Here is a 21,845-nt window from a genome sequence, read left to right as displayed (position 1 = left end):
AGGGGGTGACCGAAGGAAGCGGGTAATGAGCTATGGTTTTAGGAAGTTCTCCTAGGGAGGAACAGACTTCCAGAGAACAGGGGCACAACGACTGAAAGATGAACCTCTGATGGTAGAACAGAGGGAGCGGGGAAGAAGCAGTAGCTCATGCTGGGTTGTAGGCCTGGAGCAGGTTACTTGGATGGGTTGAAGCTAGCCCAAGGAAGGACTTAAAAACAAGGGGAAACATCTTGGAATCAACTTGCTGGTGCACGGTGAGGAAAGTGAACAGGGGAAAGGATATGGTGGAGGAGGCAGAGGTAGCTGAGGGATTTTTGAAGCAAAGAAGTCCTTGGGTTTCTCGCACTTAGCCTCAGAGTTAAGGGTCAAAGTTACAATGCAGTTAATTTGGAGGAGGTGCTTTGTGATGGAGATGGGGGACTTGAGGATTAATCTTTTTCTCCAGGATGATTCTGGAGTGTATTAGGAACAAAGGAATTGCTGGACTAAAAAGACCCAGGTTCATCTAGTTGGCCTTCTACCATCCTGGTAGTTGCATGATTCAACAATAATGGAGTTGTTGCCTAATCATGGCAATCAATCTCTATCAATTAGTCCACAACAGACCCAGACATGAGGTGAGAAAAGCTTTGGGAACCATAGGTCCAAAGTCACTTGTTCCTCCCAAGCCTGCTGCATTTACCACATGTCATAGCTCAGATTATTCATATACCATATGAGCTTGACCGCAGAGAGGGAGAAACAGTCCTGATTGAGATAGGAAGGCTAGATTTGGTAGGTTGGTAATGCATCACACACACACACACACACACACACACACACAGTCATCACAGCCCATAGACTTGAGTCTACATGGGTGGCTATTGTAATAGAGGAATAATAGAAGTGAGGCTATCCGTGGTCTGGCAGGAATGAGACCATCAAAAAAAAAGGCAAAACAATAGTGGGGCAGATCAATTTAGGCATTGATGGTCGGCAGGCCAGAGAGGGCGCTACTGAGCAAGTTAAGGGGTAGTTTCTTTCCCGGGGGCAGAAAGAGAGGCTGCATTGCTTGAGGGACAGTGGGGCGATGTACAAGAAAGGAGATATAAGTGATTGGAAATGGCCTTGTTGGAGATGCCACCTTTGAGATGGCAATGCTTTGGCCGAAAGCAAGATTAAGGAGTGAGAGAGTTTATGTGGTGCATAAAGCCAAGGGAAGAGAGGGGAGAGCAGAGAGATCAGAGTGGTTGAGGCAGAATGAGTTCTGAAGGATGACGTGTCAATCAGTGCAGACTGACCTCCTGTTTGAAAAGGACCAAGGAGTGTTCTCCTGGTGTCCTGGCCAACATCCCTCCCTCAACAAGTGCAACCCAAAACAGATTGATCAGTCATTTATCAACATGGTTTGTTGTGGGTCCTTACTGTGTGCACAATGGCCGCCACATTTATCTCTATACCAAAAGTCACTGCCCTACAAAATAATTAACCGTGTGCAAAACATTTTGAGCCATTTCTCAAAGATGCGATGAGGCAACAATATAAATAAAAGTCCTTCCCTTTCCACCAATGCGATAGTTCACAGAATTATGGCCTGAACTTTCCCGTAAATTTGCGCCAAAAAGACCCGCAACGTGATGACAAATTTCCATCGCAAAAGACCGAGGAAATTTTTCACTCTACGCTCAAATTGCCTCGATCTTTTACACCGATTCAACAAAACCTCATTTGCATTTGACAGAAGAGTTGCCAATTGGCCAATTTGGTCCTGATGCAGCTCGCCGATTGGAGCCTGACCAATTCTGGCTGGCTCCGACACCGGGCTGCCTGTGAAAGTCTCTCTATAAATGCAAGTCTTTTCTTTATTTCCTTCAGTAACAGGAAACTAACAAATTAGTTAGCACCTTGAGGAACAGCTTATAATGAGACACTTTTCAGCCTTCCAGCCTCAAAATTGAATTCAACAACTTTAGATCATAACCACCGCTCCCATTTTCTCAGACAGCAGGTACTGGTAATGGTTCTCCTGTAACCATTTACGCCTCCTGTGGACCCATCTTTTGTTTCTTTACTTGTCCCCTTTTGGCTTGCACCAACATCCCTTCTGTCATTTAATCACTCCTTCCCTCCACCCTATCACAGACCTTTCCCTTTGTTCTTTCCTCCCCACTCTTTTTTCCTTAGCCCTGCACTTGTTTAAAACTGTTAAATCTCTAACTTCTTCCAGTTCTGATGTTGTTACCTCTAGACTCGACTATTCCAATGCTCTCCCGGCTGGCCTCCCATCTTCTACCCTCCATAAACATGAGCGCCTCCAAAACACTGCTACCTGTATTTTAACTCGCACCAAGTCCCGTTCACCCATCACCCCTGTGCTCGCTGACCTACATTGGCTCCCGGTCTGGGAATGCCTCAATTTTAAAATTCTCATCCTTGTTTTCAAATCTGTCCATGGCCTCGCCCCTCCCTATCTCTGTAACCTCCTCCAGCTCTACAACCCTCCGAGATCTCTGCACTCCTCCAATCATTACCTCTTGCGCATCCTCAATTTTAATCGCTCCACCATTGACCGCCGTGCCTTCAGCTGCCTAGGCCCCAAGCTCTGGAATTCCCTCCCAAAACCTCTCCACCTCTCTCTCCTCCTTTAAGGCACTCCTTAAAACCTACCTCTTTGACCAAGCTTTTGGTCACCTGTCCTAATATCTCCCTATGTGGCTCGGTGTCAAATTTTGATTGATAACATTCCTGTGAAGCACCTTGGGATGTTTTACTACTTTAAAGGCGCTATATAAATGCAAGTTGTTGTTGCTGTTAAAGCATTAACTGTTTCTCTCTCCACAGGTGCTGTCTGACCTGCTGAGTGTTTCCAGCATTTTCCGTTTTTATAAAAAATTGGTGGGTTGAACGGTGTGCAGGATTAATTTAGTGTCGCCTAGGCTACGAATCAAGCTACTTTATGGATAGGTCCGTACCTGGAAGGGTAAACTGCGGATCTAAATCATCTTCCAGCTCCAGAGAGTCAAGCACATTAATATTCCGAGTGCTGTTGTATTGTCTAACATATCTAGAGGGGGAAGTAAGCACTGAGCAAGAATGCATAGCTGCGTAGATACCAAATGAGGACACTTGTCTCCTATATGGGAATTTGTTTTATTTGCTGTTTGGGATGTGGAGAACACCAGCAAAGCTATATTTATTGCCCACCCCTAGATATCCTGAGAGCATTATAAATCAACTGTGTAATGCATTAGTTAGTTACAGTCTTCTGTGCCTAGTGGAACATGAGGCATTGCATTTCTTCCACTTGCTGTCTGTCCAGAGCAAGATATTTAGCTCCAATCAGCGTATCGTCTTGCCTTACATCCAGCAGATCGCGGTTCTCCACAGTTGATGTTTATATTTGAAAGTCTTTAACAGACTTGTCTTGTCTCTGGGTTGTTCCCATAACGAGTCGCATTTTTACATGGACAGATCATTACCCAACCCCCAACCAGGCTCCAACCTTTCAACCTGTCTGGCTTGGGCAACCCTACCAGGTGTTATACTCCTGTCGGGATAGCTCTCAGAGTCAAAGGGTCACGCAAGCCTTACCACCAGGTCAAGGTGCAGTCCCTAGGGAAGGTATGTAATGTGGGACTGGAGTCACGTGTAGGCCAGACCAGGTAGGAGTGGCAAGTTCCATTCCTGGAAGAATATTAAAGAACCTGTTGGGTTATTATGACAATTGGTAACTTTCATGGTCATTTTTTTCTGGCACTAGCTCACAAATCACCAAATTTATTGAATTCGGTTTCACCAAATTACCACAGTAGGGTCTGAACTCATTGACTTGTAGGTTTCTAGTCCAGTACCATAACCACCAACGTACCATGCCTTCATGGGAGGCGCAGTGGAATGTATCCACACTTTGGCCCAAAATGTCCAAAGCAAGGGGGAGAAAAACCGAATTATTTCTGCACAGGGATCACCAGAGTGGAAGGGGGAAAGTGCAACGAGCCAGAGTGCAGCATCTGTGTAAACTGAGTGAAGGAAAGTCGGGACTAAGGTAAATTCAAGAATGTTGAAGCCTGTCTAGAGACTGCTGTATGGTGAGAGCATTCAATTCCCAAAACTATTGAGAAAGGTCGTCCTCCACTTTTCGTTCCAAAAGAAACTGTTGGATTCTATTTTAGGAGAGTAGGAGTCCTCAAGGCAATGCTAAAGATGGTCGAATAGTCCATGAGCATTTACAATTGCAGTAAAAAAAATGAGTAAAAAGGGATGCAATGCCAGTAGTTTGTGGATTATTCACTGCGATGAGTGCTGTTCAGATTATTCCTACCCTTCCAAAAATTAGTTAACGAACAGTCTTAAAAAGTGATCAAACAGAAGGTTATTACTTGCTAAAGGCTTGCCAAGGTCGGTGATAAGGAAGTCATGAAGCATTCTGTTTCTAGAGAGCCTAATCCTAAAATGAGTATTTAATCCAGGTTGGACCTGGTGTTAGTGCGATTAACAAGTGGGAGGATTCTAAACAGTCACCACAACAGTATTAAAAGGAAGGACTTGCATTTATATAGTGTCTTTCACAACCTCAGTTTGTCCCAAAGCACTTTACAGCCAATAAAGTACTTTTTCTGAAGTGTAGTTACTGTGATATTGTAGAAAACACAGCAGCCAATTTGCGCACAGCAAGGTCCCACAAACAGCAATGAGATAATGACCAAATCATCTGTTTTTAGTGATTGAGGGATAAATATTGGCCAGGACATCACAGAGAACTCCTCTGCTCTTCTTCGAATACTGCCTTGTGATCTTTTACGTCCACCTGAGAGGGCAGAGGGGGCCTCGGTTTAAAGTTATATCTGAGAGACGGCACCTCCGACAGTGCAGCACTCTCTCAGTACTGCCAGTACTCAGTACTGGGGTGTCAACCTAGATTATGTGCTCAAGTATCTGGAGTGGGACTTGAACCCACAACCTTCTCACTCAGAGGTGAGAATCCCGTTTTCATGTTTCATCGAACCATTTTTTTCCCCAAACTCATGCACTCCACAGTTGGATTAATAAGTTTATATTGGTTAAATGGCCTGTTGGGCACTTCAGAAATTGTCCCAGTCCCCCGACACCTCCAATTTAAAATTCCCATCCTTATGTTTAAATCCCTTCACGGCCTTCTCCCTCACTATCTCTGTGACCTCCAGTCCTACAAACCCTACCCAGAACTCTCCGTTCCTATGACTCTGGCCTCTCGGTACAACTCCCCTCCCTTCACCCCACCATTAGGGGTCGTGCCTAGGCCCCACTCTCTGGATTTCCTCCTTCCTCAACCCCTCCACCTCTCCACCTCCCTCTCCTGCTTTAAGAGCAACCGTAAAATTCACCTCTTCGACCAAGCTTTTGATCAACCCACCCACTATCTCCTTTGTTGGATCAGTGTCAATTTTCCTCCCCCCCCCCACTTCTGTGAAGCTTCTTGCAACTTTACCGGAGGAAAATGCAGCCCATGATCTCCAGGGGGAAGTTCAGCTCCTTCAGTAGTTCACATCATGATTCATTTTTTCCATGTTCTCCAAAAGCCTGTTTTCTGACAGACAGATAAATAATCGTGAGCGCCACAAGACCAGGTTCCTAATAATCCCTTCCTGTTCTGTCCGGCTCTACACTGGGAGTGGGAAACCCTAAAATTACCCTTCAAGAATGAAGCATAGAACTAAAGGATTAAGTTATGAGGGCAGGATACAAAGTAACATAGGAACAGGAGTAGGCCATTCAGTCCCTCGAGCCTGTTACGCCATTCTATTAGATCATGGCTGAACTGTATCTTAACTCCTTTGTTCCAAATCCCTTAATACCTCTACCAAACAAAAATCTCAGTCTTGTACGGTAGCATAGTGGTTATGTTACGTTATGTTACTGGACTAGTAGTCCGGAGTCATGAGTTCAAATCCCGCCACGGCAGTTGGGGAAATTAAATTCAATTAATTAAATAAAGATCTGGAATTAAAATACTAGTATCAGTAATGGTGGCCATGAAACTACCGGATTGTCGTAAAAACCCATCTGGTTTCAACAATGTCCTTTAGGAAGGATTTAATATATTGGGGGGGTGGGGGGGGTGGAGGTTGGGGGAAAGAGGTTGGGAGCAATGTGATTGATTCTTAATTGCCCTCTGAAATGGCCTAGCAAGCCACTCAGTTGTAAAATCTCGCCAAAAAAAGTCATAATAAGAATATAACCTGACAGGCCACCCGGCATCGGACCACCAGGCACCGGACACGACAACGGCAAACCAAGCCCAGTCGACCCTGCAAAGTCCTCCTCACTAACATCTGGGGACTTGTGCCAAAATTGGGAGAGCTGTCCCACAGACTAGTCAAGCAACAGCCTGATATAGCCATATTCACAGAATCATACCTTTCAGCCAACGTCCCAGACTCTTCCATCACCATCCCTGGGTATGTCCTGTCCCACCGGCAGGACAGACCCACCAGAGGTGGCGGTACAGTGATATACAGTCAGGAGGGAGTGGCCCTGGGAGTCCTCAACATTGACTCTGGACCCCATGAAATCTCATGGCATCAGGTCAAACATGGGCAAGGAAACCTTCTGCTGATTACCACCTACCACCTTCCCTCAGCTGATGAATCAGTCCTCCTCCATGTTGAACATCACTTGGAGGAAGCACTGAGGGTAGCAAGGCCACAGAATGTACTCTGGGTGGGGGACTTCAATGTCCATCACCAAGAGTGGCTCGGTAGCACCACTACTGACCGAGCTGGCCGAGTCCTGAAGGAAATAGCTGCCAGACTGGGCCTGCGGCAGGTGGCGAGCGAACCAACACGAGGGAAAAACTTACTTGACCTCGTCCTCACCAATCCACCTGTCGCAAATGCATTTGTCCATGACAGTATTGGTAGGAGTGACCACCGCACAGTCCTTGTGGAGACAAAGTCCCGTCTTCACACTGAGGACACCATCCAACGTGTTGTGTGGCACTACCACCGTGCTAAATGGAATAGATTCAGAACAGATCTAGCAGCTCAAAACTGGGCATCCATGAGGCGCTGTGGGCCATCAGCAGCAGCAGAATTGTATTCCAGCACAATCTGTAACCTCATGGCCTGGCATATTCCTCACTCTACCATTACCAACAAGCCAGGGGATCAACCCTGGTTTCAATGAGGAGTGTAGAAGAGCATGCCAGGAGCAGCACCAGGCGTACCTAAAAATGAGGTGCCAACTTGGTGAAGCTACAACTCAGGACGACATGCATTCTAAACAGCGGAAGCAACATGCTATAGATAGAGCTAAGCGATTCCACAACCAACGGATCAAAGCTCTGCAGTCCTGCCAAATCCAGTCGTGAATGGTGGTGGACAATTAAACAACTAATGGGAGGAGGAGGCTCTGCAAACATCCCCATCCTCAATGATGGCAGAGCCCAGCACATGAGTGCAAAAGACAAGGCTGAAGCGTTTGCAACCATCTTCAGCCAGAAGTGCCGAATGGATGATCCACCTCGGCCTCCTCCCGATATCCCCACCATCACAGAAGCCAGTCTTCAGCCAATTCGATTCACTCCACGTGATATCAAGAAGCGGCTGAGTGCACTGGATACAGCAAAGACTATGGGCCCCGACAACATCCCAGCTGTAGTGCTGAAGACTTGTGCTCCAGAACTAGCTGCGCCTCCAGCCAAGCTGTTCCAGTACAGCGACAACACTGGCATCTACCCAACAATGTGGAAAAATGCCCAGGTATGTCCTGTCCACAAAAAAAAGCAGGACAAATCCAATCCAGCCAATTACCGCCCCATCAGTCTACTCTCAATCATCAGCAAAGTGATGGAAGGTGTCGTCGACAGTGCTATCAAGCGGCACTTACTCACCAATAACCTGCTCACCGATGCTCAGTTTGGGTTCCGCCAGGACCGCTCGGCTCCAGACCTCATTACAGCCTTGGTCCAAACATGGACAAAAGAGCTGAATTCCAGAAGTGAGGTGAGAGTGACTGCCCTTGACATCAAGGCAGCATTTGACCGAGTGTGGCACCAAGGAGCCCTAGTAAAATTGAGGTCAATGGGAATCAGCGGTAAAACTCTCCAGTGGCTGGAGTCATACCTAGCACAAAGGAAGATGGCAGTGGTTGTTGGAGGCCAATCATCTCAGCCCCAGGGCATTGCTGCAGGAGTTCTTCAGGGCAGTGTCTTAGGCCCAACCATCTTCAGCTGCTTCATCAATGACCTTCCCTCCATCATAAGGTCAGAAATGGGGATGTTCGCTGATGATTGCACAGTGTTCAGCTCCATTCACAACCCCTCAGATAATGAACCAGTCCGAGCCCGCATGCAGCAAGACCTGAACAACATCCATGCTTGGGCTGATAAGTGGCAAGTAACATTCCCACCAGATAAGTGCCAGGCAATGACCATCTCCAACAAAAGAGAGTCTAACCACCTCCCCTTGACATTCAACGGCATTACCATCGCCGAATCCCCCACCATCAACATCCTGGGGGTCACCATTGATCAGAATCTTAACTGGACCAGCCATATAAATACTGTGGCTACAAGAGCATGTCAGAGGCTGGGTATTCTGCGGCAAGTGACTCATCTCCTGACTCCCCAAAGCCTTTCCACCATCTACAAGGCACAAGTCAGGAGTGTGATGGAATACTTACCACTTGTTTGGATGAGTGCAGCTCCAACAACACTCAAGAAGCTCGACACCATCCAGGACAAAGCAGCTCGCTTGATTGGCACCCCATCCACCACCCTAAACATTCACTCCCTTCACCACCGGCGCACTGTGGCTGCAGTGTGTACCATCCACAGGATGCACTGCAGCAACTCGCCAAGGCTTCTTCGACAGCACCTCCCAAACCCGTGACCTCTACCATCTAGAAGGACAAGAGCAGCAGGCACATGGGAACAACACCACCTGCACGTTCCCCTCCAAATCACACACCATCCCGACTTGGAAATATATCGCCGTTCCTTCATTGTCGCTGGGTCAAAATCCTGGAACTCCCTTCCTAACAGCACTGTGAGAGAACCTTCACCACACGGACTGCAGCGGTTCAAGAAGGCGGCTCACCACCATCTTCTCAAGGGCAATTAGGGATGGGCAATAAATGCCGGCCTCGCCAGCGACGCCCACATCCCATGAACAAATTTTAAAAAAGCTCCAATTGTCCCAGCATCCACAACTCCTTGGGGAACAAGTTATAGTTTTCTGCAACCCTTTGTGGTGAATGAAAGCTTAAGTAAAAACGCATGAAAATTTACATGTTAACCTGCACAGACCCAGCTCACTTTTAAAACTGCTCCAGTGGAAGTATTCAGATCACCCCTCATTCTATTGAACTCAGGAGAATACAAGCCAAGTTCAGGCAACCGGGTGTCATAATTTAACCCTTTAAGCTCCAGTACCATTCTGGTGAATCTGCGCTGCAAGCCCTCCAAGGCCAATATACCCTTCCTGAGGTGGGATGCCCAATGTGGTAATTCCTTGAGTTTAGAAAATTGAGGGTTGATCTGATTAAAATGTTAAAAATATTCAATAGGGTAGATACAGAGGAACTATTTCCTCTGGCGGGGAATCAGAACAAGGGGGCATAACCTTAAAATTAGAGCCAGGTCATTCAGGAGTGAAATCAGGAAGCACTTTTTCACACAAAGGGCAGTGGAAATCTGAAAAAGGTGGGTAAATGTTGAGGTACAGATCAGCCATGATTTAATTGAATGCCGGAACAGGTTCGAGGGCTGAATGGCCTCCTCCTGTTCCTAACCATATTCCAACACCAATTAAGAGAAAGAAAATACACTGAATGTCTGCTAGTAAAACCTTTTGTAACTTACTACGGCAGAAACTCTGATTTCCTCGACTAAAGCAGTTGTAAAAGTGAGTTGTGTCTATGCGGGTTAATATATAAAGTTTATTTAAACTTTCATTTACCATTGCATTGCGTGAGAATTTATTTCCTTCCTCTATCACAGCTAGGCTACATTGCAAGAACCCTCTGGTTTCTTAATTAGCCCCAATAAAGCTCCATTTTAATTCAAACATTTTATAAGGAATTTTAAAAAGTGATAAATGGCCGGCGTTAGGACCAAGAGGCCCCCGATATCTGCCGGGGGGGTTCAATCCCTGTGATCAGTCAATACACTCACAACCCAAGCAATACGGGACATATTTTTTGCACGAAATTCATTCATTTCGTGGTGATTTTAACGGATAGAAACGCTGCAGCTGCAAATTTTGTCGATTTTGTCTGAAATTGGTCTCTTCTCTCAGCACTCGATGGCAGGCTGAGAAATAGCACCTTGGCACAAATTGCCCGGGGTGGGGGGATTGCATGGGGAGAGAGAGGATTGCCTGGGGCGGGGGGGGGGGGTGTTGGGGATTGCCCAGGGAGCGGGGGGATTGCCCGGGGGAGAGAGAGGATTGCCTGGGGCGGGGGGGGGGGGTGTTGGGGATTGCCCAGGGAGAGGGGGGGATTGCCCGGGGGAGAGAGAGGATTGCCTGGGGCGGGGGGGGGGGGGGTGTTGGGGATTGCCCAGGGAGCGGGGGGATTGCCCGGGGGAGAGAGAGGATTGCCTGGGGCGGGGGGGGGGGGGGGGGGTGTTGGGGATTGCCCAGGGAGAGGGGGGGATTGCCCGGGGGAGGGAGAGGTTACCCTGGAAGGGGGGGGAGAGATGATTCCATAGGGAAAGGAAGGTTGCCCGGGAAAGAGGGGATTGCCCGGGGCGGGGGCGGGGGGGGGGTGTTGGGGATTGCCCAGGGAGAGGGGGGATTGCCCAGGGGAGGGAGAGGTTACCCTGGGGGGGGGGCGGTGGGAGAGGGAGAGATGGCTCCATAGGGAAATGAAGGTTGCCCAGGAAAGAGGGGATTGCCCGGGGCGGGTTCCCTGGGGAGAGGGGATTGCCCGGAGAGAGAGGGGATTGCCTGGTGTGGGGGTGCCGGGGAGAGGGAGGGTTGCCCGGGGGGATTGCCGGGGGGGGGCGGTGTTTCACTGGGAGAGGGAGGCTGCACCGAGGTGTCCAAAAGGAGATCAATTCGGACCATCACATCGTGTTGACAGAGGCAGCCTGCATGGCAAATGAAAGTTCCGTCGGTCAAGAGCAGCCCTCTGTCCTTGTTTGGAGGACACGCTTATGCTCAAATATCAGTGGTCGGTTTGCATCGTCTTTTAAATGACAAGCCCGGACCGGCTGCCCCTGACCATCAGCCTGATATTTACCCATATCTCGGTAAGAATGGGACTGGTTTTAAACTTGCAGTTTTCTATTTGTTGAGCGTTTATATTGTGGATTTATCTCTGGGCTGACAGGTGAGGGAGGATTCGGTATTTGAAAGTGCAAGAACTTTTAGAAAAGTGACATTTCGACTCTCACTTTTTAAGATTATTTCCGGGTGTTGCAAAGAAAGCATTCACTCACTACAATGAGTAACTCCCTGGTTATTCTCTATCAGACAATTGTTAAACTGCTAATAACACGGGCGCAAAACCGATTTAAAACCTAATGTTCGCATGTGCAAATAGGCTTGGAAACAAACACACTCACGTACACTCGCGCACGTGCACGCACCTGCTCACACTGATACAGAATCATACACATATACAATCATACACATACACATACACAGATATACATACACATACAATCATACACACATACACAGATATACATACACACTCGCACATGCACACATATACAATCATACACACACACATACACATACACAGATATACATACACACTCACATACACATATACAATCATACACACATACACACACACACTCTCGCACATACACACATATACAATCATACACACACATACACACACAGATATACATACACACTCGCACATGCACACATATACAATCATACACACACACACTCTCGCACATACACACATATACAATCATACACACACACACACATACACATACACAGATATACATACACACTCGTACATACACACATATACAATCATACACACACATACACAGATATACATACACAATCGTACATACACACATATACAATCATACACACACATACACAGTTATACATACACACTCGCACATACACATATACAATCATACATACACAAACTCACACACATACACAGATATACATATATACTCGCACATACACATATACAATCATACACACATACACAGATATACATACACACTCGCACATACACACATATACAGTCATACACACACATACACACTCACACACATACACAGATATACATACACTCACACAGACACATATACAATCATACACACACATACACAGATATACATACACACTCACACATACACATATACAATCATACATATGCACACTCACACATACACATACACACTCGCACATACACATATACAATCATACACACACATACACAGATATACATACACACTTGCACGTACACATATACAATCATACAAACACATACACAGATATACATACACACTCGCACATACACATATACAATCATACATACACACACACAGATATACATACACACTCGCACTTACACATATACAATCATACATACACACATACTCGCACACGCACAAATATCCAATCATACATTCACACTCACATACACACTCATACACATACACACACAAATATACATACACACATACGCAGATATACATACATACACACACTCACACATACACACTCGCACACATACACTCGCAAACACACTCGTCCCCACACACATACACTCTCACACATAAACAGATATACATACACACATACACAGATGTATATACATACACACGCAAATATACATACATATACACAGATATACACATATATTATATATAACACATATATACATGCACGCACACCCCTGGTTAGTTGGGTGAGAGGCACAGTGCTGTGCCGATGGATCAGATGGATTGGCTGTCTCGGCGGGAGATCACTGATAGATTTAACCAGAATGTAGCAGCGGTGGATCTGAGAGATACAGGGTAGGTTGGTGTGGCGGTGTTGGTGTTCGGTCTGGGATACTGGAGCTCTCTGCTGAACAGGGCAGTGCGGTGTAATGATGTTCCTTTTAGACTGCAGCATTCCTGCTGCTTATTATGCGGTCCCCAGCCTCCGGGGCTGCTCGGTGTAGCGAAGGGCTCAGCGAACAGCCCCCACAAGTACAGATGGATCGCTCGGCAGGGTTTGGTACCACGTCGGGCAGGTTTATAAAGGAAAGAAGATGAGGTAGGCAGAACAGAGAGCTGTCAACAGAGAGCTGTCTTGCTTTATCTTGCTTCGGGAAATGTTTTGTAACCGACGATGTGAAACAAAGCCATCGATATACACACACAAATCATACCTACCCATCCCACATATACATCCCACATACACATCCCACACACATCACATATACATCCCACATACACATCCCACACACATCACATATACATCCCACATACACATCCCACACACATCCCACATACACATCCCACATACACACATCCCACATACACATCACATACACATCCCACATACACACATACACATCACATACACATCACACATACACATCCCACACACATCCCACATACACATCCCACATACACACATCCCACATACACATCACATACACATCCCACATACACACATCCCACATACACATCACATACACATCCCACATACATCCCACATACACATCACATACCTACATGTCACACATACACTCACATACCTACCCATCCCACATACACATCCCACATACATCCCACATACACATCACATACATACCTACCGGAAACATTCTTGTGCATTTTGTAACATTTCACAGTTATTTAAATAGGTGCCTACAGAGCACGGGGCTGAGCTTCGCTTTACGAAAAAGGAATCCCAGTGAATTTTAACTAAAGCCTTTCTAAAGTAGGTGATCACTAGCGCTGTTGCATTGAATGGGGAGATTTTAGAGACGCTATTGCTATTGGAACATTGATTTCGTGGTTAGATGGATTAGCTTGGGAATTGTGTGTATATATATGTGTGTGTGTGTGTGCGCGCCAGATGATAGCAGTTCGAATAAAGATAGGGAAAAATCAAAGTTCTTTCTTCCAGATGTCCTTGAGTAAGGCACATTGTTAAGCTGGAAGGATTGATGTATTGCAAATAGGTTATTACTGCAGTCCTTGTTCTGATCAACTGCAGGCAAAAGACCAACTGTTTTTGTGTGTGTGGGGTTATTTTTGAACTATTTTCGGTCTCACTTCAAACATTTCTCAAATCCCAGTGATTTTTAAAATCTCTATATCATGACACTACAGTGCGATTAATCGTTGTATCGTGTCTTCTAACTCTACTCTGTGTGATACTTTTATTTTTTTTAAAATAAGGGTTTGTATGAAGCGCAGCGAGCTCACAAGAGAAATCGTCAATAAACTACAAAAGGGAATTTTAGCTGTTTTAAGACCTGAACACTGTTCTGGTCCGGTGGGGGAAGAGATGCCTATTAATGTCAGTGAGAGTAGTTTCTGCATCACGCCAAGTCTCAATGTCAGAATGCAGGAGCAGGAACCTTATTTACTTGCAAAGCCTTGTGCTACCTTTTCTGCTGTAATGTTCTGAGGGGAGACAATGCCAGCGGAGATGATCTACTGGCACATGGCGGGACATCGTGTAGAATATCGAGCATTGCCTATGATTTGGTCTGTTTTGTCAAACATTCACTGCAGACTCTGTTCCATGAGCGCTGCTGCACGGAGTAAAAAATGTAGTGTCAAATGTTTGGAGCCCAATTTGCAAAAAAGTCATAGCTCACAGTCGATTCGTGACATTCAGAGCTGGCGTTACACTTGTGGGGGCCTTCTCTTCCTCCATTTCTCTCTTCCCCTTCCTCCATCTCTCTCTTCCCCTTGTCCCATTTCTCTCTTCCCCTTCCTCCATCTCTCTCTTCCCCTTCCTCCATCTCTCTCTTCCCTTTGTCCCATTTCTCTCTTCCCCTTCCTCCATTTCTCTCTTCCCCTTCCTCCATCTCTCTCTTCCCCTTGTCCCATTTCTCTCTTCCCCTTCCTTCAGTTCTCTCTTCCCCTTGTCCCATTTCTCTCTTCCCCTTCCTCCATTTCTCACTTCCCCTTCCTCCATTTCTCACTGACCCTTGACCCTTTTCTCTCTCTTCCCCTTCCTCCATTTCTCTCTTCCCCTTCCTCCATTTCTCTCTTCCCCTTCCTCCATTTCTCTCTTCCCCTTCCTCCATTTCTCACTTACCCTTGCTTCATTTCTCACTTCCCCCTCCTCCATTTCTCACTTCCCCTTGCCCCATTTCTCTCTTCCCTTTCCTCTATTTTTCACTTCCCCCTCCTCCATTTCTCACTTCCCCTTCCTCCATTTCTCACTTACCCCTCCTCCATTTCTCACTTCCCCTTCCTCCATTTCTTACTTACCCTTGCTTCATTTTTCACTTCCCCTTCCTCCATTTCTCTCTTCCCCTTCCTCCATTTCTCACTTACCCTTCCTCCATTTCTCTCTTCCCCTTCCTCCATTTCTCACTTACCCTTGCTTCATTTCTCACTTCCCCCTCCTCCATTTCTCACTTCCCCTTCCTCCATCTCTCTCTTCCCCTTGTCCCACTTCTCTCTTCCCTTTCCTCCATTTCTCACTTCCCCTTCCTCCAGTTCTCTCTTCCCCTTTCTTCATTTCTCACTTCCCTTCCCCCATTCTCTCTTCCCCTCCTCCATTTCTCACTTGCTTTTTTTGGTTATTAGTTTATATTATGGTTAGTTTTTTTTTTTTTAGATTAGAAGTTTTTTATTTTGTTTCTCTCTTTCCTCCTCCATTTCTCACTTCCCCCTCCTTCATTCTCTCTTCCCTTCCTCCATTTCTCTTTTCCCCTTCCTCCATTTCTCTTTTCCCCTTCCTCCATTTCTCACTTCTCCTTCCTCCATTTCTCTCTTCCCCTTCCCTCATTTCTGTCTTTCTCTTCCCTTTCCTCCATTTCTCTCTTCCCCTTCCCTCATTTCTGTCTTTCTCTTCCCTTTCCTCCATTTCTCACTTCCCCTTCCTGTATTTCTCTCTTCCCCTTTTTTCATTTCTCACTTCCCTTCCCCCATTCTCTCTTCCCCCTCCATTTCTCTTTTCCCCTTCCTCCATTTCTCACTTCTCCTTCCTCCAATTCTCTCTTCCCCTTCCCTCATTTCTGTCTTTCTTTTCCCCCTCCTCCATTTCTCACTTCCCTTTCTTCCATTTCTCTCTTCTTCTTCCCCATTTCTCACTTCCCCTTCCTGTATTTCTCTCTTCCCCTTGCCCCATTTCTTTCATCCCCTTTCCCCATTTCTCTCTTCCCTTTCCCCGTTTCTCACTTCCCCTTCCTTCACTTTTGTCTTCCCCTTCTCCCATTTCTCGCTCTCTCTTTCCCTTCCTGTATTTCTCTCTTCCCCTTCCCCCGTTTCTCTCTTCCCCTTCCTGTATTTCTCTCTTCCCCTTCCCCCATTCCTCTTTTCCCCTTCCCCCGTTTCTCTCTTGCCCTTCCCCATTCCTCTTTTCCCCTTCCCCATTTCTCTCTTCCCCTTCCCTCATTCCTCTTTTCCCCTTCCCCATTCCTCTTTTCCCCTTCCCCCATTCCTCTCTTCCCTTTCCCCATTCCTATTTTCCCCTTCCCCCATTCCTCTTTTCCCCATCCCCATTCCTCTTTTCCCCTTCCCCCATTCCTCTCTTCCCTTTCCCCCATTCCTCTTTTCCCCTTCCCCCATTTCTCTCTTCCCTTCCCCCCTCACAAAATAACCTTTAAAAGTAAGTCATTGACTGTGATTGCTGCATGGACAGTTTGAAATGCCCCTCTCTATTGAATTTACAATATTGCATTTTAGAACAGATTTTAGTTTTTACATCAAAATTTCTTCTGTTGAATGGAATCCATTCAGTGATGTAGGAGTCTTGTTTGGTCAAATGACCCATATAAGACCGGTCTCTCTGCCTGCTTTTCTCTCCTCCCCAAGATGGAGAACTCTGTACCACATTGTGCCATTCCATTTGATATCCCAACATGGGTCAATTAAAAGTAGCCCTTAGTTGCTAGTCAACTTTGATTGAGTTGATGCTTGAGGTGAACTCAGAATGTCAACATGGGAATCCAGTGATCTATAGCTTACACTTTCAATGTGGAGTAACTTTGGCTGAACACAACCACCAATAAAATCTGGTGCAATGCTGGTTTGGCTGAATGAATCCTTAATTCAAAATAGCTTAATAGGGTAATATGAATTAGCAAAGTGCTTAATAATGCAAAAGATTATACATTAGGTATGGTCACATCTATACTATAAAAAGAGTACCGGTCATTCACGATTCCTTTCATTCCTATGTTTCCGAAATTAACAGTTATAATCTCTGCCTCTCTGTATTAATAAAGATTGAGTTGTTAATGATCTCACAGATGACAAATCAGTCATTCTTAAATGGAGAGGATGTGTATAAATTGGGGCCAAGTGTTAGTTTCATGATCACATGAAGGAAAAGTAATGAAAGACTGATTCACGCACATAAACTAAACAGCATCACCAAGACCGTCTACTTCCACCTCCGTAATATCACCTGTCTCCATATCTGCCTCAGCCCATCTGCTGCTGAAAACCATCATCCATTCTTTTGTTACCTCCAGACTCAACAATTCCATGCACTCCTGGCCGGCCTCCCATCTTCCACCCTCCGTAAACTTGAGCTCATCCAAAAGTCTGCTCCCCGTATCCTAACTCACACCAATTCCTGTTCACCCATTCCCCCCATGTGTGCTGGCCTACTTTGGCTCCCGGTCCTGCAATGCCTCGATTTTAAAATTCTCTTCCTTGTTTTCAAATCCCTCCATGGCCTCGCCCCCCCCCACCCAATCTCTGTAACCTCCTCCAGCCCTACAACCCTCCAAGAACTCTGCATTCCTCCAATGCTGGCCATTTGTGCTTCCCCCACTTCTTTAACTCCACCATTGGTGGTCGTGCCTTCAGCTGTCTAGGCCCCTAAGCTCTGAAATCCCCTCCCTAATCTTCCATCTATCTACCTCTCTCTTTTGTTTAAGATGCTCCTCTTTCATCGAGCTTTTGGTCACCTGCCCCAAAATCTCCTTACGTGGCTCGGTATCAATTTTTGTCTGATAACGCTCCTGTGAAGCGCCATGGAACATTTTACTACATTAAAGGCGCTATATAAATGCAAGTTGTTGTTGTAGTCAGGTGGGGAGGGGTTCAGCCGAAGGCTGTCATTGGGGGTGGGGAGGGGTTCAGCCGATGGCTGTTGTCGGGGGGAGGGGTTCAGCCAGTGGCTGTCGTCGGGGGGGAGGGGTTTAGCCAATGGCTGTTGTCGGTGGGGGGAGGGGTTCAGCCGATTGGAAGATTGTGGCTAGAACCTCCATAATTTCCACCCTTACTTCCCTCAGTAACCTAGGGTGCATCCCATCTGAGCCGGGTGACTTTTCTACTTTGAGTAATGCCAATCTTTTAAGTTCTGCCTCTTTATCTATTTTTATCCTATCCAATATTGCTACTTAACTGCTACATTGGTAGCATCCTCTTCTCTAGTGATGACGGATGCAAAGTATTCATTTAGTGCCTCAGCCATGTCCTCTGCCTCCACAAAATCTCCTTTTTAGTCCCTAATCAGTCCCACACTTCTTTTGACTACCCTTTTACTATTTATATGTTTATAAAAGACTTTTGGGTTCCCTTTTATGTTAGCCGCTAATCTATTCTCATACTCTGTCTTTGCCCCTCTTATTCCTTTTTTTAGATCTCCTCTGTACTTTCTGTATTCAGTCTAGTTCTCTACTGTATTATGAACCTTACATTCATCATATGCCTCCTTGTTCTGTTTCATTTTAATCTCTATATCTTTAGTCCCCAGGGAGCTCTAGCTTTGAATGCCCTTCCTTTGCCTACCAATTTTTAATTCCAGTCTACCTGGGCAAGATTGCTTTTTATCTCACTGAAATTTGCCCTCCTCCAGTTAAGCATTTTCACATTTCATTGTTCCTTGTCCTTTTCCATAACTATTCTAAACCTAATGATATTATGATCACTGTTCCCCAAATGCTCCCCCACTGAAACATGCTCCACCTATCGCACTTCATTTCCCAGAACTAGATCCAGCACTGTTTCCTTCCTAGTTGGGCTGGAAACACATTGTTCTCTTGAATACATTTCAGGAATTCGTCCCCCTCTTTGCCCTTTACACTGTTAATGCCCTAATCTTTTGTTTACTTTACTAACGCAGGAGCTGGAATGGTTACTGGTCAGAAAGCGAACCTTCATTTGCTTGCTTTGTACCATAACTCTTTGCCATGTATTTATTACAATTTAATCATTTAAGGAGTTGAGAGGATATTAAGGGAAGATTTGGCACTGAGGCAACTTTTCAAGTATGACCTTCAATTTGGGTAGGTGTTACAACAGATGGGTATATAGGAGACCACTGAATAACATAAGGCCATTTATTTAACTGAACCATGGCAATGCATGTCATAGGAACATAGGGACAGGAGGAGGCCATTCAGCCCCTCGAGCCTGCTCTGCCATTTAATTGGATCATGGCTGATCTGTATCTTAACTCCACTTACCCACATTAGCTCAATATCCCTTTATATCCTTATCCAAAAAGTCCATCGATCTCCGTCTTGAAAGCTCCCCAGTATCCATAGCATTTTCGGGCAGAGAATTCCAGATTTCTACTACCCTTTGTGTGGAAAAAATGCTTCCTGATTTCCCTCCTGAATGGCCTAGCTCTAATTTTAAGATTATATCCCCTTGTTCTGGATTCCCCCACCAGAGGAAATAATTTCTCTATATCTATCCTATCGAATCCTTTTAGCATTTTAAACACCTCGATCAGATTACCCCTTACTCATCTAAACTCAAAGGAAAATAAGTCAAGTCTATGCAACCTGTCTTCATAATTTAATCCTTTAAGCACCGGTATCATTCTGGTAAATCTATGATTATCACTGTATGAATAGTGATTTATTTTGGCCATGATTAATAAGTGTTTATTCTACATTCTAGTAGCTATAGATTTACTATAGGAGAATATTTGGTGCTGTGATGTTTCTGATTAATAGTCATGGTTTAGGAGTATCGTGTGCACAATCTTCTGGAAAATTGATATAGCAAGAGGAATGAATATTCCCTTCTACTTGCTACTGTCTTCATAATTTTTCCACTTTTACAGAACCCATGGTGCGAAGCATTCACATCAGCTGCACGACTCATTTGAGACATTAATAATTGGGGTTTGTGCCCTATGAATTTCATATTTCACCAGTGCTAAGGGGGCTTTCAAAATGACATCACTTGAAGAGAGAGGAGAGAAGTGGCCCAAATTACATAATAGTCAGCATTAAAGTGCCTTGTAATTGTAACAATAGGAGTATGGTAATGTACTGGTAATGTTACTGGACTAATAATCCAGAGAAGGTGAGTTCAAATCCCACCATTGCAGTTTGAGAATTTGAGTTCAGTTTTTAATAAACTGGTAAAAGTGACCATGAAGCTGTCGGATTGTTGTAAAATCCCAACTGGTTCACTAGTGTCCTTTAAGGAGAGAAACCTGCCGTCCTTACCCAGTCTGGCCTATATGTGACTCCAGACGCTTAGCTGCCCTCAGAAGTGGCTGAGCAAGCCACTCACTTGTATCAAACTGCTACAGCAGCATTTCAAGAAGAAGGCCCACCACCACCTTCTCAGGGCAACTAAGGATGGGCAATAAATGCCGGCCTTGCCAGTGACACCCACATCCCGAGAATGAATTCTTTTAAAATTCCAACTAAAATAACATTTTATAAAACTTCAATTATCTTGTTTCAAGCAAAATAATGTCATGGTTGTTGTCCGCAGAGTATGTGTACTGAGAGATTTCATTCATTTCACCCAAGAACAGCCTTCTTGTCACTCATCAATTACAAGGATTTCCTGAATGGCGACATAAACCATCCCTGATTTATGGCTTCACATCGCCTATATTTATAATCCAGTCAGGCACAACTGACGACTACAATGGCTATGATTACGCCGAGGTAAAAATAGAAAATGCTGGAAGTGTTTCAGCAGGTGAGTCAGCATGTGAAGGAGAAAGATAGGTTAGTGTTTCAGGTAGAACCCTTCCCCATTGGGTTGAGTTTGTTAGCAACAGATTTGCTCATCCAATAGTATGTTGTGTTTCTGGTTCAACTGCTGCAACTCCCCTCCCCTTGAATGCTGTTCTCTTCCTCTCCTCCCCCATTGCATTCTACCCTCTTCCTTTCCCTTTTGTCCTCCCCCTCCCTTTGCCCTACTCTTTCATTCTGCTCTTTCCCTCACCTTGCATTTACTTCCCCTCCACCCTTCTTGCATTCTCGCCCCTTCCCTTGCATTCCTCTCCTCTTGCTCTGCTCTTGCATTATCTTCCCTTAAGCTACCCTTTACATTCTCTCCCACCTTCTTTTCTCTCTTGTGTTATCTTCCCCCTTTCCCTGCCCTTACATTATTTCCTCTTTCCCCTCTCGTTGTGTTCTCTCCCTCCTTCCCCTTTCCTTCCATTCTCTCCCTCCTTTGCATTCACTTATCCTGTTACATTCTCTCCCTTTGCCCTTCCTTCCATTCCGTCTCTCCTTAACCTCCCCTTCCATTCTCTCCCTCCTTGCCCTCCCCTTCCATTCTCTCCCTCCTTGCCCTCCCCTTCCATTCTCTCCCTCCTTGCCCTCCCGTTCCATTCTCTCCCTCCTTGCCCTCCCGTTCCATTCTCTCCCTCCTTGCCCTCCCCTTCCATTCTCTCCCTCCTTGCCCTCCCATTCCATTCTCTCCCTCCTTGCCCTCCCATTCCATTCTCTCCCTCCTTGCCCTCCCCTTCCATTCTCTCCCTCTTTGCCCTCCCCTTCCATTT

At 45.7% G+C, this 21,845-nt stretch overlaps 1 protein-coding gene across 1 annotated transcript in view; it reads left to right on the top strand.

Moving 5' to 3' along the window:
* The window catches only part of LOC137324839 (synapse differentiation-inducing gene protein 1-like), a 74,413-nt gene that overhangs the window by 13,729 nt on the left and 38,839 nt on the right, over nucleotides 1–21,845 (top strand). Inside the window, 1 exon segment of the mRNA XM_067989565.1 lies at nucleotides 20,860–21,000. Within this exon segment, the coding sequence (XP_067845666.1) occupies nucleotides 20,860–21,000 (141 nt within the window).

The sequence above is a fragment of the Heptranchias perlo genome, chromosome 8, assembly GCF_035084215.1.
Source record: "Heptranchias perlo isolate sHepPer1 chromosome 8, sHepPer1.hap1, whole genome shotgun sequence".
Classification (NCBI taxonomy): domain Eukaryota; kingdom Metazoa; phylum Chordata; class Chondrichthyes; order Hexanchiformes; family Hexanchidae; genus Heptranchias; species Heptranchias perlo.
The sequence above is the reverse complement of the archived record's forward strand: the minus strand, read 5'-3'. Positions and strand labels throughout refer to the sequence as shown.